The sequence below is a fragment of the Delphinus delphis genome, chromosome 14 (genome assembly GCF_949987515.2).
Source record: "Delphinus delphis chromosome 14, mDelDel1.2, whole genome shotgun sequence".
Taxonomy (NCBI): domain Eukaryota; kingdom Metazoa; phylum Chordata; class Mammalia; order Artiodactyla; family Delphinidae; genus Delphinus; species Delphinus delphis.
This window is the reverse complement of record NC_082696.1, coordinates 20,370,766-20,389,471: the sequence shown is the minus strand read 5'-3', so window position 1 is coordinate 20,389,471 and position 18,706 is coordinate 20,370,766. Positions and strand designations below refer to the sequence as shown.

The window sequence follows — 18,706 nt, the reverse complement described above, 5'->3', positions numbered from 1 at the left end:
TGAAGAGAAGGAAAGGCCGGGAGAATCACCCAGTTGTGCTTTCATTTCGGTTCAACATTTCTGGTTTTAAAGCAGCAGTAGGATTACTGCTAACCACATGTAGAGAAGTAAAATACAGTACTGTAAAATTAGAATCATGGATAAAGTGGAATGACAGTGGGAAATGTTAAAAACCACTTTTACTCTCATTAACAAAAGGCAGACACTCCCCAAAAATGAGAAGATTAAACTGAACATACAGACCCTATTCAGACCAGTGTCCCAAATTCTAAGCTTCCCACCCCATCCTAAAAATTTTTAATAACAGATTTTTTTAAATAAATGAATCTCTGCACTCTGATTCTGCCACACCCACTAAAAGCTGACACAGACATGAATTTAATTCAGTTCATAGACTCATGAAATTACCCCACATCACCCAGATAAAGTCTGGTTTCCAAGCTACAGTGTCGATGTAGAAGTGAAGAATCTATGATTGTAACTAACATAAATTTAACACACAATTTATTGTAATTATTGAAGTATCTCAAGGGAAATCATATTCTCGCTCTGTCTCTAGGTCCCTTCAAATAAATACTTGAAAAAGTAATCTGCAAATGGGGTGTCCACACCCAGTAGTAAGACACCTAGCTAGGATGGAGTTTGAATGAAAATACTATTCTGTTTGGAAGGAAAGAAGGAGGAAGGGAAGAAAGGGTGGGAGGGAGAGAGGGAGGAAGGAAGGAAGGAATTAAGCTGTACAAATGATCTGTGACAGTGGTACATTGATCTATGACAGTGGTACATTTCCATAATTTCTAAATAAATGAACATATACTGGGCATATACATACTTTTGTGTATGTATGTGTGTGTGACCTCAGTATATATACAAAATAAATCAACATATTTTTCAAAAGGCAGAGGGAAAAATAATCCAAGCTTTTTTTAAAATGTGGTTTTCTGGGTTGGAGGAGGGTGATTGATCCATTAGGGACTCTAGGAAACTTTCTGGAGAGGTGGAAATATTCTATGTATTGATAAGTGTGTGTAGGTTTCTCAGAACAGCACAGTTCATGTATTTCAATGTAAGTAAATTTTACTTTAAGAAATGTGAAAATAATAATAATGATTAAATGGGTGAGGAGTGAGTAGGGGTATATAGATAATTCAAGAATGGTAGAATGTCATTAATTACTGAAGCTGGGTAATTGGTACAGGGCGTTCATTCTACTGTTCTATTTATTTGTATATATTTCCATTTTCTATAATAAAAAGTCAAAAAATATAAAGATTAAAAGCTACATTTTAGAAGATTCTCGTCAAACTAATATTCCTAATTCTGCCGTGGGTGTCTGTGGCTTTTGTCAAGGAGAGTTTCAGCAGACCTCCAAAGCACTTATTGTTGGAGTAAGGAATAGGGTTTATAAGAAAAGCCTTTCAAAGCAAGGCGAGAAAAAGAATCATTTGTAAAACTGCTTGGCAAAAATATTAATCTTTACATTCCCCTGAGCCACTGGGTCTGTGGGGGAAAAAAAGTTCTTTAATGCAGGTAAAAATTTCAAATATAAATAACACCTTATCGGGCTTCCCTGGTGGCGCAGTGGTTGAGAGTCCACCTGCCGATGCAGGGGACACGGGTTTGTGCCCCTGTCCGGGAAGATCCCACATGCCGTAGAGTGGCTGGGCCCGTGAGCCATGGCCGCTGAGCCTGCGCGTCCGGAGCCTGTGCTCCGCAACGGGAGAGGCCACAACAGCGAGAGGCCCACGTACCGCAAAAAAAAAAAAAAAAAAAAAAAAAAAATTCAAATAATCTCAATGAATTTACCTTAATGTAATACATTTCCCCAATGCTGCCGAAGTAAAATTTTCTTTTACCACCTCCCTCCAAAAAGAATTCCCAGTATATCAACATATAAGCCTATGGAATTTGATGATGATCCTATGTTTTGTAAACATTTCCCTTGATTTTAATAGTGATAGATTGAAAAGCTAAAGTCAAGTGAGAGTGACAGGAATATATTATACGTTATCCCTTCTAGAAAATTAATAAAAGGATGGGATATTGATTTTGGCTTTTGATTAGTCATCTAAGAGTTGGATGTCCTGTAGAAACAGAAAAAGCTACAACTTTGGATCTCTGGGAATAAAACAATTATTTTAAAAGACCATATACAGTTTTCCTTTTTTAAGATGTAAATTGTGCTTTATTTATTACTTGACACTGGTCCAAACTATATCAAGCTTAGAGGAGGGAGATTTAAATTTTGAGAATTGGTTTGAAAGGGTAAATGGATACTGAAATATTGTCAGTGAATTAAAAAAAACTATGGAAGAAGTTTCTTCAGCTTCCCTAGTACCTAAAATGAGTACCTCTTACCGATTTTCTGGATTAGTGGTGATAATTTTCCATCTCAAAACTTTATTTGCCAGCTTAATTTTCTTTCTTGTTAACCATAAATTGTCCTGACATGTAAATGAAGTGGCTGATACTATTCCTTTGCCCACTTAAAATAGAGATGACCTGGCAGGCGCACAGCCTAGATCTCCATTGCTCAGATTGTCAGAAAAGTGGTAATTTAGGACTTCCCTGGTGGTGCAGTGGTTAAGAATCTGCCTGCCAATGCAGGGGACACGGGTTCGAGCCCTGGTCCGGGAAGATCCCACATGCTGCGGAGCAACTAAGCCCGGGTGCCGCAACTACTGAGCCTGTGCTCTAGAGCCCGTGCACCACAACTACTGAGCCTGCGTGCCACAGCTACTGAAGCCCACGTGTCTAGAGCCCGTGCTGTGCAACAAGAGAAGCCACCGCAATGAGAAGCCTGCGCACTGCAACAAAGAGTAGCCCCCGCCCGCCACAACTAGAGAAAGCCCATGCGCAGCAACAAAGACCCAACGCAGCCAAAAATAAATAAATTAGTTAATTAAAAAAAAAAAAGGAAAGTGGTAATTTAGTTAGTTTATGACCTCCATTAACAGGGATAATTGAACTTGGACTGTGGTGTGAATGTTTTGTCTAGGTGTAATATTCTATTACTTGTGTGATGGTGGACAGTTTACTTCAGCAATTGACATGGGTGATATATTCAGATTATGTAATGTCACGTTTGCATTTCTAATTTTCAGTGGATACGGTGTGTTACAGAAATTTTCAAAATTTGCATCATCTGTGGATCCTAAGTGACCTTTTGTTTTACATGCCTTTTTTTTCCCTTTAGAGCTCTCGTTACCCTGGATTTTGATTACATATATTTACAAAGTTTTATTGCTTCTGCTCTAATAATAAAGATGTTAAACCCATTTTTTCAACGTGCATACTTTCCTCAGGACGTCGATTCCTTTGTAGATTTCCCATACCTTTTCATAGTAATTTTCAATGATTCAATGGTATTTTATATTAAGAGGAGGACTATGATAAAACCTATTATATGTAACTTATTTCTATGAACATTCTCTGCCTCTCAAAAATATGAGACAAAATTATGAGATGACAGTAATAAACATAATGGCATTTTGTTTCCTGATGTGTTTCTAAAGTAGATAATCTTAGCACTGCATTGATCTTTTGGCATTTACTGGTCTGTGTGTAGCATTCCCAGTAGGCTTGCTGATTCTTCTTGGGCCTGGCTACTGGTGTAGTATTCCTGCACTCACCAGATTGCTCCCAGCACTAGGAGTTCCAGCCATTCGTTTTGCAATTCCTGTGACCTGTGGTTTGATCACAAGTCTCAAGCTGCCTCCTCCTTTTTCTAGCCAAGCTGTTTTTCTTTTTTTTTTTTTTTTTTTTTTTTTACATCTGATAGGAGGAGTATTTATTCAGTACATCATCACAAACCAGAATAATACAATAACAGTTCCAACAAAAGGTTCACATGTTTATTACAGAGCTACACAGTGAGCAGTGATGAGGAAAGCTCAAGAGGAGAGAGCATCAAACACAGGCAGCTGTTCCAGACACTAGTGATGTTCTGATAATGTGTGTGAATTCATATGTGAGGCTCATTATAGACCCAGCTTGGTTCTTCTCCAATGTCTTCTCTTAGAGTTGTACCTGATTTTATTACCAGTTTTCATTCGAATCCATTGGGGAATGGGACGATTCTGCTTTTGTTTCTTAGCCAGAAATCGCTTGATCCTGAAAGTCTTGTGAGAAGACATGGCGATGATCAAATCCAGCCGCAGATAGAATCAAGCTGTTTTTCTTGATGACAGAGGGTCTACCTTCTGACGTCAGAGCCCCAGACAAGTCCAGACAGTTCATTTTATTTCTCGTGCTCAGACTGGAAACTAGTAGAACAGTAGGTTGCCAAGGATGGAGACACATGTTCTGTAGAAAAGGCAGTGGCTGACACTCGACTGATGTGCTTTTTGTGTTGGCCATCCCCCTCCTGACCTGCTATTTTAAGCTCCCCCTCTCCCGTTTTTATCAAGGAATTAAACATAGTTATTTTTAAGTGCATCATTACAATGTTGTTGTGTTAAAAGGGACTTAGGGGAGTGATCATTATGTATGACGTTGCCTCATTATTTTGAATAGGTTAGAATGTTTGTAACAAATCCAAAACAAGTTTTGTAATGATTTATGAAGTGTCTGCTTATTTTTCATGTCTGCGTAGAAGGTCTTCCTACTGAAGAAATAAAAAACGTTCTGGAGAAGATATTATCAGAATGGAAGAATATATCCCAGCATTTGGAAGATCGAGCAAGAAAGATTCAGCTACAGCAAGATATAAATGCTTTTTTTAAGCACCTTGATGAGCTTGAAAAGACCATAAAGACAAAGGAGGAGTGGGTAAACCACACGCCCTTTTCAGAATGTCCCCAGCAGTCCTTGCCGAGCTTGAAGGATTCCTGTCAGGTAAAGACACAACCATCCAGAACGTGAAAGATTTCTATGTCCAGTCCTGTATTTAAAGAAGATGCTCCTTGTATCGTGAACTTTAGGTTAATTCTGCTCTGATTAACTTTCTGTGAGGATGTTCATCTTCAGCGAATCATGTGGTCATATTTTCTCTTCATAGCAAGAATTAACAGACCTCCGCAGCCACCACCCCAGAATTGAAATGCTGCGTGCAAGCTGCTCAGCCCTGAAGTCTCAGCCTTCTGCCCCGGATTTTGTTCAGCGGGATTTTGAGAGCTTTGTGGGCCGTTACCAAGCTGTGCAACAGGATTTAGAGGAGCGTCACCAACAGCTCGAGAACGGTAGACCCATTCTGTTGCGTTTTTTTATTAGACAAGTCCACCGTCTCCCTTCTCAGTTTGCCTTAGCTTAAAAATTACTCCCAATATTTAGACCTTCAGTACACTTGCTTGTTTTGCACCAGCCTCACTCTGTTTTCCTCTGTGCCTGGTCCTGTTCCAGTTCTTAAAGTACGCTCAGACTATTTCCTAGATTCACCCTTGTTTGTAAAAATGCAGACAGCTTTTATGTGCTGTTAAAATTGGGTTAATAGGACATGATGATTTTTAAAGAGTTTTTTTAGGGATGTTGTTTCTCCTTTTCACTGAAGGAGGCCAGCTGATAATCATTACTAGCAGGCCTAAAAAGAATGATCACTTGCTTCTGTTTGCTCAAAATGGTTAAAGTTTTAGCAATGCCATCTCCTCTTTTCAAAGAAATCGTGTTCCTCTTTCAAAGTCTGAAAAATTTTCAAGAGTTTTTACTTCTGAAATAAGCCTGGTTTGGGAAAGTTAACTATTAAAGGTTTTGAAAGCTCATCCCTCATATATTATATTTTTTTCTCCTTGGCTTTTCAGTCAGGAATTGTGCTGTATTATGTAACATTATGGGGAGTACATGCTAAACAGCTACACACTTAACCATACCCCTCCTTGCAGCAATCGTAGGTTATGTAATGACTTGTAAGACTCTGTATGTGCATGGTAAGCAAATGTATCATGTTTCCTTTCTTCTGGAAAGGCATTTGGCCACCATACTCTTTGTTTATTGAATTCAGTTAACTTAGACTGTGAAGCGTTTGAGAGTACCTCCTTTTCAATTTGCTGTTACAAAATATGCTTTCATTTTTGACAAGGCAGTTTAAATGTTCAGTTTCTTAACTTTAAAACAATTGGTAAATTTATTTATTTTTTTTTGTTTTTAATTGTGGTAAAATATACATAAAATTTACCATTTTAACCATTTTAAAGTGTAGAGTTCAGTAGTGGAAAATATATTCATATCGTTGTACAACCCATCCCCAGAACTTTTTTGTCTTGTAAAACCGAAACTCTGTACCCGTTAAACAGCAGCTCTTCGTTCCTTCCTCCCTCCAGCCCCTGGCAACCACCATTCTACTTTCTGTTTCTATGAGTTTGACTAGTCTGTATACCTCACCTAAGTGGGATCATACATTTTTTGTTTTTTTGTGACTGGCTTTTTTCATTTATCCTCAAAGTTCTTTTGTGTGGGTTGCATGTGTCAGAATTTCCTTCCTTTTTAAGGCTGAGTAGTATTCCATTGTATGTATACACCATATTTTGTTTGTTCATTCATTTGTAGATGGGCATTTGGGTTGTTTCCACCCTTTGGCTGTTGTGACTTTTGCTGCTACTTGGTTTCACCTCTTTGTGCTTCAAATGAGCTGGCTTCCTCTCCACACAAGTGTTGCTTGTCTGTAAATTTGACATCAGTGGCTGAAGTAGACATCACTCCAGCTGCCTCGTGCAGCCGTTATTTCTCAGGGTACCTGTGCGACCTGGCTGTGGTGTTCAGCGTAACGTCCACCCCTCTGTGGGTAGCAGTTTGTCTGCACGCCTGAACTTAGAGGAAGACTGGTTGAGGGGATCTTTGTCTCCTTTTATTCTTTGTGTAGCTGCTGGGGAAAAGGAGATTATATGAGACAAAAGGAACATTGTAGTACCATCTGCAGAGAGTCATTTCATCATGATGAAATGAAGAAAAATGATGGTGGGTTACTTAATATTTCAAACATCAACATCCGCAGGAATGAAGTCACTATATGACTCTCAGAAATGCCAATGCAGTGATTTATTGTGTCTCTAACAGAGACCCTTTTTAATCTTAATTACAGAGTTTAACTTCTTATGTATTAGAATTCACGTATTAAATAGGAAGATAAACAGTATGTATAACAATATTAGTTTCCTGCCATTATTTTCTCAAAGTAAGTATTTTTCAAAAAACAGAACTGAAGAGCCGACCTGGACGTGTGTATTTGGAAACATTGAAAACGCTGACAGATCTGCTAAATGATTCCGAAAATAAGGCCCAGATGTCTTTGAATGTCTTGAATGATCTTGTAAAGGTGGAGAAGGCCCTGCAGGAAGAAAAGGTAATATATATTATAGGTCCTAAGACCTGTAGACCTAAGAAGTTTAGGCTCATTTCTAATATCTCATATCACATATTTTGAAATATTTTTTCAGCTATTTAAAAAATATATCAGTTTTGGTCAAAATTAGTCAAACATTTCTTATATTTCTTATAATTTGAAGGTTAATCACTATAATGTAGGACCTCAGCTAAAAGATAGTTATTAAATATTTTTAATAGAATAAAAGCATCTTTTCTCCTTCTGTTGTGACTAGCTTAAAATTCTCAACCATATAAAGTATCTTTAATGAAATGAAGACAATTGATTGTGTTGTTCTTTTACTGTATTGAATGAAAATGCTTCCCTGGTCATTTAAGATATGTGCCTCTGCACTATTTCATCAGATGCAACAGATCCACCATGGAGCCCAGCACACTGGGCCCTCACTGGGCCTGTTTTTCTGCTGGTTTTTAGTGCAGAGGATACATTGTGTCTAAACGACACACAGCTCATGTAGCTGTGACTTTTTTGATTACACTTACTCTTTTTTCATGAGTTTTTCACAATTCTTTTTTGATCAAATGCTTTTAAAAAAGTGACTGACTGTTTATAGCCAGTATTATTACATCTGCACAGACAAATTATTGTGTGTATTTTTAATCTTGAAAACTGTTTTCCAGGCCGTTGATGAAATCCTAGAGAATCAAAAACCTATACTGCATAAACTTGCAGAAGAAACAAAGGCTTTGGAGAAAAATGTTTCTCCAGATGTAGAAGAACTGTATAAGCAAGAATTTGATGATGTTCAAGGAAAGTGGAACAGACTAAAGGTCAAGGTTTCCAAAGATCTGCATTTGCTTGAAGAAATTACCCCCAAACTCAGAACTTTTGAGGTAAATCTAAAGGTGTTTAGGAGTTTAAGTTTATTACAGAGTAAAATAGTAACTATCAGTAACTAACTATTATTTGAGTATTTTGCATTCTTTCTGGCCCCATTTATAAATAAACTTAAGTTTATTTCGTACTTAAGTTGGCATGTGTAAATCCCAACCAAAGACATACTTTTAATGTGCTGTGGAACACATTTATTTCCTTTGGCCTTGCAAAAAGGCTTCTTGGTAGAGGTCAACTGGATGGAGAGTTCCAGAGGAAAGGATAAATGTGAGGATGTAGGAGAAAGTGGTCAAAGTCCACGTCAGATGGGATAGTCAGAATTTTAACATTTCACCTGTGAGGAAGATGGAGAAGTGAAGTAGCGAAGTTTCCAAATCACCTGGTTTTCTAATAGAAAAGGTCTGGATGAAGAATGAACCAATCGCACCCTCTTCCCTACCGCCCCCCCCCCAGTGCCTTTTACCTTGGTCTTTTGTGGGTTTTTTTCCTCCACTGATGTATCCCAGGGTATACTTCTCGTACAGTGCCTGGCACAGAGAAGGCACTCAATAATATTTTTCAGTGAATAAAATGAGGTTAGTAATAGGAGATTTAGATTTGGGGATATATATATGTGTGTGTATATGTATATATTATATATTTGGATTTGAAGATTTTACATATATATATATATATATATATATATATATATTTGGATTTAGATCCCAAGAGAATATATATGAGATTAAATTTATGAATATATATGAGACAAAATTTATGAAAATTATGTTTTAAAAAACAAAATCAGAGAACATGTGGTAGAAGCTGGTAGACTATACAGATCAGTGTGAAGAGATCCAGAAAGAGCAGCAAGTGTGGTGATCACTGAACTTGGAGGGAAGCTCTTTGACACAGGAGTCAATGGGCAATTCCAATTCATGACCAGGAGAATAAAGATGGCAAGAGCTCTGTGTGTGTGTGTGTGTGTGTGTGGTGGTGGTAGTGGAAGGAAGTGGTTTTCTCTAAGTTTAAGCTGCAGTTTTACAGTGAGATCTCATTAGAACAAACCACTAATTTTGAAGAGGAGGGTTTTTTTTGTGGTTCAGTATTTTTGGCTCATTTAATTTTGTGAGTGGATCCACTTCCCCTTGTCTGTCTTCAATTGCAATTCTTTCCAACTTTAAAAACCCAAATTACCCTTATTCATAATTTAAAATTTTTGGTTATGATCCAAGCATTGGATTGTCAGTGGTTCTCAACCAGGGGTCATTTTCCTCCCAGAAGGACATTTATTAATGTTTGGAGACATTTTTGGTTGTCACACCTGTGGGGAAGGGCGGGTGCTATTGGCACCTTAGTGGGTAGAGGCCAAGGTTACAACGAATGCACAGGAAAACCGCCACAATGGAGGAATTTTCTGGCCCAAATGTCAGTAGTGCCAAAGTTGAGCAATGCTGGATTAAGTATTTCCCACACAGCTCATGTAGCTGTGACTTTTTGGATTATACTTACTCTTTTTTCATGAGTTTTTCACAGTTCTTTTTTGATCAAATTCAAAGATCATTGCTTTGTTTTCATATTTAAATCTGAAATGTAGTTCGGGAAATTTACAGGTGAAGATTAATCTAATGGTTAATCTCCTTTGACTCTTAAAAGTGTATTTATTTTAGGGTTAGCTAAATGCATGCCAGTATTTTAATATGGAAATTAAAGAGAATAAACATTCCTCCAAAACACAAAATAGAGTCCTGTGGTGATAGTAATCCAGATTTAGGCTTTACTGGGTTGTTACTAATGTAGCAAATCCAGGCACTTAAGGTGGCCAGTTGGAGCATATGCCACATTTATTTCCATTAAAAATATCTCACTTTAAGCACCTGTGTCTGGATATTTAGTTTTTTTTTTTTTTTGATTGCTTTTATTACAGTAACAGATTTGGAATGTAAATTACAAATTTTTAATTTATTTTTTGTTTCCTAACTACAAGATTGTTGATGATGTCAGTATTCCCTAATTCAACTTCTTTATTGAAATAGTTATTTCTAAAGAACATTTTTGCTCCTTTATTTGCTTTGAAGGAATTGCTTGTTACTTAATTACTCACAATTCACTTAGAAAAACTTTTACTTTTTCCCCTAGAGATAATTGCAGTGAATATTCATTTACAGGTTAAAATTGTTTTTCCTTTTTCAACGACCTGGTATCTTTTTTTTTTAGGCATTCAAGTTCTACTTGTCTTTAAGGCATGAAGTACAGTAGGTTTTTGATTCAGTGCCAATTTATGATGATGTTTCTTAGGAACAAAGTTTATTTTTAAAGTACATTTTAAATTATATAAGAAATACATAAATACTGCTCACTGAAGACATTGAATAATCGAGAAGTATTGAGAGTGAGCATTTAGAGTTCCCTTTCTTCCCCAATACCATTTCCTTTCCTGGAGGCAGCTAACATTAACAGTGATCCTTGCCGAGGTTAACATACTCAAAGTCAGGAAGAAAAGTTCCTGAGTATTACTAATTCGAATCATTTTTTCCACACTGACAGAACCAGATGATACTGGAACTCCATGAGGGATATGTAAATAGACGGTACACAAATGCATGAGTATGGATTGGAGTATCAATCCCACTACTCAAAATAATAATGCTTTTCATTGACACAGCACATTTAAACTTTGAAAGTATTTTCATAGCTATGCAGTTACTTTTTTCCTACCATCCTACAATATTTGTCCGGTTATCTTGTTATCTGTTTATGTGCAAGTTTTAGTTTTCTGTTATTTGTTGACAAATAGTGTTTTCCTTATGTGCCTGCATTTCCTTTATCTACATGGCTGATTTCTTTTGTACAGGTAGAGGTTGGGCCAGCATTGTTATTCACAGTGTCATGCTCAAATATGTTCTTAAATTCTTCTTTTTTTATCTATTCCATGCCAAATTAATGACCTCACTTCCTGTACTTAAGAATTAAAATGTTAATTGGTGCTTTTAAAAACTCTCATGGAAAGACCTACCACTCCTTCCAGGAAGCAAAATATTTAAAAATACACAAAAAAGGTAATATTTTCACTGTTGATTTTACTGACATTACTTTCTTATGAATTATGGGGATTAAATATTATAAACTCCTAAGACGCTATTTATCACCAGCAATAATATTTTTGAATTCAGGGGCTGCAAGGGTAGGGTATTTCATATTATTTCCTTTCCTGTATTCAGTGTCCCCTGCAGGGCCGTATAACCATGAAATTGTGAAACTGTCCTCAAGGCCCGCACAAAACTCCCTTATATTGGTATTTACCAATGCTCCCTCCTCTTTGGATTGCCTCTTTAGCCCCTTCTTCTGTTTGCAGACTTTCGTGTCATCTCTTGCCCTGATAATCCCATTACCCTTTAAATCTGACTCCTGCTTGCAACCTCTCCTCTCTTACATTCACTGTCTACACTGATGCCAGTTGTATTTCTGGAAAGGATCTGGTTGTCTTTGCCATAATAGTACAAAGTGCTCTCATGAACATCTCATAGCTCCTGCCCTTTCCTTGCCCTGGAGCCCTGTCTGCATCTTCTCCTGTGCACTGCTTCGGGTGGGGAGACAGTGTGGTGGGTCACAAAGAATACATTGGACAATTGCCTTTCTCCGGAAATGTCATTTACTTGCTAGGAATTCCAGCCTCCTCCGCTCATCCTTTAAGTGTAAGCTGCTTTTACAAGCAGTCTTTGGTCTTACTCACCATCACACCTGCAGCTAATTATTCCCTTTTCTTCTACACGTTGTTTACACCTTCACAAGAACCCTGTCTCAGGCCAGCTTTTATTTATTATGGCGAGACCTGCCTGTCTGTCCTCCCCCAGGGCATGAGCTCTTTGAGCACAGGAACCTTGTCTGGTGTGCTGCAGGTAAGCGGATGTGAAAGGCTCTGCCTTGCAGGTGCCTACAGACATCATACACACACGTCCTGTCTAATGAGGTTGGACCTATAAAATCTAAATGCCCAGTTGTCCTTGCAGGACACCCATGTAGTCATACCTCTTCCTTCGGTTGCTGAGCAAAGACACACACTGAACACTCTGTGTTCTCACGCAGAGTGGGGAAGGGGACATGCTGGAGCTCTGAGACATGCAGAACCAGGTGTAGAAATTACTTTGGAACACATTTCAGGGTAAAAACCCAATGGTAAATATTTTCTAACAAAAATATGCAGTATAGCTGATTTAATTCTTTCTAGGTAACATGTAACTGATAGAATGATCTCATAAGAGTTTTTTTTTCTCATTCTGAATGCATTTTACTTTAATAAAGGGAATATTGGTGCTTTCTGAACCTTAATTTTAAGAACTCTGGTGGTTTCTGCTAAATAAATGTAGTAGCAAAGTCACTGTTGGCCTTCCTTACTAAGCAAGGGAACACTTTTTAGAGTGTTTTGAGGTTAATGAACATTATAAAACAAACAGAAAACCCTACTGCCTTAAAATACTGTTTTAATTCGTTTGCCTATATCTTGGGTTAGATATTGGCTGCTTAAAAAGCTGTGGACATTCCAACAGATGGGGGAGGAGCAAAATAAAATGCCAAGAATTTAGCTGTAAATGAAATCCTGGGAGGAAGTTGTGTACCTTGGAATCTTATTGTATTGAATCCAGAGTTACCAGGCTTCAGATTTCCTCTATCCCTGGCTCAGGGGCTGGGGGCTAGGAGATGGGGTGCATGGGGTTAAAGGAATTGTTTTAATGACCTCACATTCCTTTTCTGTGACCCAGCAGCAGGTGTTGCTCATCCAAAGTGCTTACAAATCAGCACTTTGGAGCAGTGATGGTCAATGTAGTATTTTGACCCCTCCAAACAAGAGTGTTCCATACTTTGGTTTTCAAAACTACCATATTAGTCATTTTATATTTCTTTGAGAATTTATGAGTATAAATAGGAATGAGAAATGCTTACCCTAGATTAGTACTTACAGTTTGTTGTTGCATGTGAAATAATAAGAGACATTTATTTTAGAAATTTACTAGTATTTTAAAGTTTTTCGTATTGCTCTAAAAGAACTGAAGTCTCCCCAGAGAAGATAGAAAGTTAGAAATTACCCAGTTTAAATATCTCCATATATCTCTATTCCTGTATTCATTCTGCGAGTTGATGTAGATGGTGAAAAAATTAAATACTCATTATTGTGCATTGGAGCCTCCTAAGTGCATCAGCTGAGTGAGTTTTAAATGGGCAGAGGAACACTCTTCATGTGAGCACCTTCACTTTCTTTGTAACCTCCTTGCTGTACAATTGACCTAAAGATGAGCAGATTCTGTTTTTTTTAAAAAGCACAGGAAACATCTGCTGCAAGTGGATTGAGATAATATTTTCCTTCTAGGGAAAGAGGAGATACTAGAGGGCAGGGCAGAGCTGTCTGTCTCCTGCATTTACCTGCACACAAATGGCTGCTAGTAGTGATCTTAGTGATCTAAAAACCTTTCCCGCGCTCTGTAGCCACAGGGTAGGGATGCCTTGTGAAGCTTCTGTTATCAGGCATTTCTAGAGTTTGGGCCTTTCCTCCTGTACTTGGCTTCCTTCTGCTGAGCTGAATTTAGCCGGGTCTAGTCAGAACTGTCATAAGCAGTAGTTCTCTCAAACAGCCACTTTTGAACAGTTATGTGATGGAACAAGCATTAATGTTGGCAGCATTTAAACACATTAAACGGATGCTTATGCAAATATGTACTCACCCTGGCTACTGATTCCTGTGAAGTGTCTGTTAGGAATAGACACCAGAACCTGAAGTGGTGATTCTTTCATGGGGTTAATCTCGGTAGTAAAGCACTTGGTTTTGTAGATCTGAGTAATACTAGCTACCATTTACTGGATACCTGCTCTGTACCATCTCTGTTTTTCAAAACAATCAGGCGAGGCAGTTGTTATTATTCCTGTTTTATAGGTGAGCTGTGGAAGCTCCCTGAAGAGAAATTGAGAAATGAGTTTCTCAAGCCCTCATGGCCGGTAAGGTGCTGGACTACGTATTCAGACCTTGGTCTTTCTTTTCATGGAGCACACTGCCTGTCTTAGAACTCAGTGTGGTCAGGATTACCTGCAGGATTTTTAGTCATGAAAACACTTTTCAGATTCCTCTCTGTTCTCTTTGTTCCTATTGAGATGATCAGTTGGTCTACGTGGTTTGTCTGTGTCTGTTGCTTCCCTCTTTCTTTCTTCTCATGTTTCACTGTAAGAGGAGGGGCAGGTGTGTGTGAATTGTGTGTGCTCACAAGGGTCTGTATGTGTCTGAAGGAGGGAGGAAGGGGATCGATGCCATAGAATTTCCTCTCCTGTGCCAATGATGGGGATCACTGAGGCTTCTTGCTTCAATCAAGGCTGATTGTGGTTAAAACCTTCTTGGAATATAACGCTTCCATATAAACTTCAAAAATTCTTGGCCCAGCAGACTATCCATTTTCCTTATTCCAAACTAGATTTAATGAATTGCCCAGTTACACGGCAGTAATGCTGCCTTGCATTCTTGAAAAGTTCAGGCTGGAGATTAACAGTGCACGAAGTGGTAACAAGTTAAATGGACAGTTAAAAAGGCCCTTTATGAACTCTACAGATACATTCGTACTTTCTCTGTTTTTGCACTTTTATCTTTTACACACCCCACTCCACCCTGCCCTGATCATGTCTTCCTAAGCAGTCTTCTAGGATAAGATCTGAGAATGCTGGAGCAAACCCAGAAGAAGAGATATGTCACCAGTTGAAAATATATAAGAGTAGTGTGGGTGTGTGAGAATAGTGACAGACAAGCTGAAGAACAGAGGGAAAGGAAGCTTGGGGAAACTGCACAGTGTGACTGAAAGGGCTTTCAAAGCTTGCTCGGGAGAAGGGGAACGAGGAAGTGCTTGCACAGGGTGGTATAACATGAAAAGAGTAGACAGAAAGGCCCAGCTATATAAGCACTTTTTGCTTCCCATGTTCATCAGAGAATGACCCTGCAAATTAGAAAGTGGAGAATGGTCATTATTGAGGGTGCATTAGAGCCTGAATTATGAGTTAGATGGAAGAATGACGCAGTCCTTCAGATGCCTAAGTCTACATCCTGAGTAGCGTGGGATTTTACCCATGATCTCAAGGTCCGATTATGCAACTTGTGAGGAAATTACTAGAAAAAAATGGAGATGGGTGAATGTCCTAAATAAGGGGGAACATTATTTTCTAGAAGCTAAAGACCTGAAGTAAGCTTGATGTCAGTTCCTGGCAAAGCTGTAAATGAATGATCAACCAGAGATCTTCCATGTGCTTAGGAAAGAATGTGGTCACCAGGAGTCAGCATGGATACCACTCATAAGCCTTGTCCGAACTCATTTCCTAAGTACCGCTTGCTTTTTTTTATTTTTTGGAGGAGGGTTACTAGATTATTAGATAATACAGATTCATAGTCTCACATTTCATGTGTGCTCACTTAGTTCAAATATGCTGACAAACTATCATTTTGGGTAAATCTTGATATCAGCAAAGTATTTGAGAAAATCTCTTATAACCTTATCAGAAGGAAGTGGAAAGCTACTTAGATGCTAGAATTATGTTGATTCCCATGTTTTGAAAACGAAGCTAAAAGTTTGTTGGTTAATGAATGAGATGGTGTCCTCATGGGGGAATGCTCAGATAGGCACTGTAATTGGCCTTATTTTTCATCTGGAAAAAAACCCAAAACCCAACCCAAAAAAACCCAACAGAAAAAGGATAGCTCACTGTCAGATTTGCAGATAAGAGAAAGCTGGGAGGCACAGCTGATAAGAAAGTGGAGAGACTAAAAATTCAAATCATTCTGTTGGCTTTTTATTGTAGTGTTAACTAGTATCATTAACATAACAAGGCAAAATTTAATATTTATAAATATCAAGTTCTGAATTTATTACAGAAGTCAGTTAAACAATATGGGATAGGGAAAATGTACTTTTGAGGTAGTTGTGTGAATTTTGGAGTTTTAGCTAACCATAATATTATGAATAATATATATCTAAACAAATTTAAAAAAATGAAGGAAACAAAACCCAACTCTACAATAAGAAAAATAAAACTGAAAAAAATTTAGATGGCGTTTTCTGAATGTAATATCGATATGTGAAATACCAGTTAGGTTCCATCTTTGTCATTCATTGCAACATTTTAAGGATAAGAGTACTTGGTTCTCGGTGGCATATTTTAAGTACATTAAAAAGTTGATGTAATTTTCAGAGCATGTTGATCACAGTGTTGACTGCAGTATCTGGGTATCATGTACTAGAGCATCATGGAAAGAATTGGGAGTGTTTAATCACTAAAAGACTAAGGGAAGACATAGTGGCTGCCTTCCAATCTGAAGGTTATTTTTGAATAAAATAGTTAATTTATTTCCATTCCTAGGGAGGAATGAGAAGCAAATAATTGAGGAAAGTACAAGGAAACAAATTCAGCTCAATGCAAGGGAAAATAACAAATCAGACTAACCAGTGATGGATGGGGGACCTTGGAAAGAAATGACCATCACTTTACTCTAGTTTTGGAGCTCAAGTTGGACCTAATTATTTGCATTCTTCAAGGTCCAGTTCCAGTGTTACTACCTGTCTGAAGTCTCATTCTTTCTGCAAAATGTTCCCTTTCTCATTCCCCCCAGTACCACGCACAGTAACTGGATTACAGTGGGTGCTTAGTAAATGTTGAATGAAAGAATGGAGCTGGGTGGTGGACCATACTGGGTTCTTAGATAACAAGGCATCGAACCGCAGAACTAAGAAAAATCTATTGTATTCCTTCCACTGTGCTATTTATTTACTCCTGCTTTGAGTAGCCAGCTTAAGGAGAGAATTGTTCTAAATTATATGAGAATGAAAGATTGTTAAGCCGATTATACCCAGAAAAACATTTTTTACCTTTAATTTGAATTTTTAATCATAGATATTGCTCACGTTAAGCAAAATAACTTTGTTCACTGGGGAGTGTTTTGAAATTTTTAGAATGATCAGCAAGATATCATCTCATGAGGATTTTAGGCAACAATGAAGAAAATAATTATTTTCAATGTTGGAAGTTTAAAAAAGAAAGAAATAAAATAAATGAAAATGATGCTATCAGAGTTTTGAAAAGTTGCCTTTTTCCCAGTAGCAATAAATCTTGAGATGTAGTAGGTTGAATGCCACTGAGTAATATCCCCCTTTGTTATTGTGTTTTATTTAGGCTGATTCAAAAGTCATTGAGAAGTGGATGGATGGTGTGAAAGACTTCTTAATGAAAGAGCAGGCTGTCCAAGGAGATGCCGAAGGGCTACAAAGACAGCTTGACGAGTGCTCTGTGAGTTCTGCTGATCTAGGGAACCTGCTGTACTAAATAACATTTTCTTCTTCTTCTTTATTATTTGCTGCTCTTATTAAAATTGTAAGAATATGACATGACAATAAACCTAGATAAAATATCTTTCATCATAAACTTTTTTTTGACTTTATAGCTAGTCAACAAATGACTGACTTTTCATATTTCTGTTTTTGGCCATGGTTATAGAATTTAAAAAAATTTTTATTTCATATTGGAGCATAGTTGATTAACAATATTGTGTTAGTTTCAGGTGTACATCAAAGCGATTCAGTTATACATATACATGTATCTGTTCTTTTTCACATTAAATTTTGGGTGTAGAACATAAGAGCAATTTTAGTTCATTAGTAGCTGCTGTTTTTTTTTTTCTTTTGCGGCATGTGGGTCTCTCACTGTTGCGGCCTCTCCCGTTGCGGAGCACAGGCTCCAGACGCGTAGGCTCAGCGGCCATGGCTCACGGCCCAGCCGCTCTGCGGCATGTGGGATCTTCCCAGACCGGGGCACGAACCCGTGTCTCCTGCATCGGCAGGCAGACTCTCAACCACTGCGCCACCAGGGAAGCCCAGTAGCTGCTGTTTTATGTACGGTGACAATCTTAGTGTCATAATTACCAGTTGTATATCGCTCTTATTGTGCCACATGGTGAGGCTTTAAGAAAAACATATTTTACAAATGAAGTTTGCCAGTAATACTTCTCGCATTTTATATTTGTTGAAATCATTAGGCTTCTCTAAATTAATTAAAATACTATTCCCTGCTGAGAGTCAAGTATTTCCAATCTAATTTGGTAGATGGCTATATGAAACATCCAGGTGAAATGAATTTCTTAAGACCATATTTCTTAAGTAGTTAAAAGTCCTGACTCCCAAGCAGTCTGTTCTTAAAATATTTGCAGGGATACAGGCAGACAAACTGTAATAATGGCATCTACTTATATAGGCATGAACCCAACAAGGGCTTATGTTATGTTTTCAGGCATTTGTTAATGAAATAGAAACAATTGAATCATCTCTGAAAGACATGAAAGAAATAGAAGCTAACCTTCGAAGTTCTCCAGTTGCTGGAATCAAAACCTGGATGCAAACAAAACTAGCTGACTACCAAACACAACTGGAGAAATGTAGCAAAGAGGTGAGATTTTAAACTTCACTGCCTGTGGTTTTCAAGAGGTAGATAGCGGCTTCTCTTGACAGAGTAAACTGATGTTATAGCCCATCCAGTTTGAAAAACTGTGGTCTAGAATAACTACAG

The 18,706-nt window shown here is 37.9% G+C and overlaps 2 protein-coding genes across 10 annotated transcripts in view; one reads left to right on the top strand and one right to left on the bottom strand.

Moving 5' to 3' along the window:
• The window catches only part of UTRN (utrophin), a 497,409-nt gene that overhangs the window by 153,209 nt on the left and 325,494 nt on the right, over window positions 1-18,706 (top strand). For 7 of the 9 annotated variants that reach the window (XM_060029843.1, XM_060029847.1, XM_060029848.1 and 4 more), the window contains 6 exons: window positions 4,595-4,836; window positions 5,000-5,180; window positions 7,128-7,273; window positions 7,936-8,148; window positions 17,321-17,434; window positions 18,431-18,586. In XM_060029843.1, coding sequence (XP_059885826.1) covers window positions 4,595-4,836; window positions 5,000-5,180; window positions 7,128-7,273; window positions 7,936-8,148; window positions 17,321-17,434; window positions 18,431-18,586 — 1,052 coding nt within the window. Of the gene's footprint in view, window positions 1-4,594; window positions 4,837-4,999; window positions 5,181-7,127; window positions 7,274-7,935; window positions 8,149-11,090; window positions 11,188-17,320; window positions 17,435-18,430; window positions 18,587-18,706 lie in introns of those variants that run through there. The other 2 variants (XM_060029845.1, XM_060029851.1) reach the window with 2 other exon arrangements.
• LOC132436872 (large ribosomal subunit protein eL39) lies at window positions 3,833-4,161 on the bottom strand. Its single transcript, XM_060029853.1, has one exon. It carries the CDS (start codon window positions 4,134-4,136, stop codon window positions 3,981-3,983), a length of 156 nt encoding a protein of 51 aa, XP_059885836.1. The 5' UTR covers window positions 4,137-4,161; the 3' UTR covers window positions 3,833-3,980.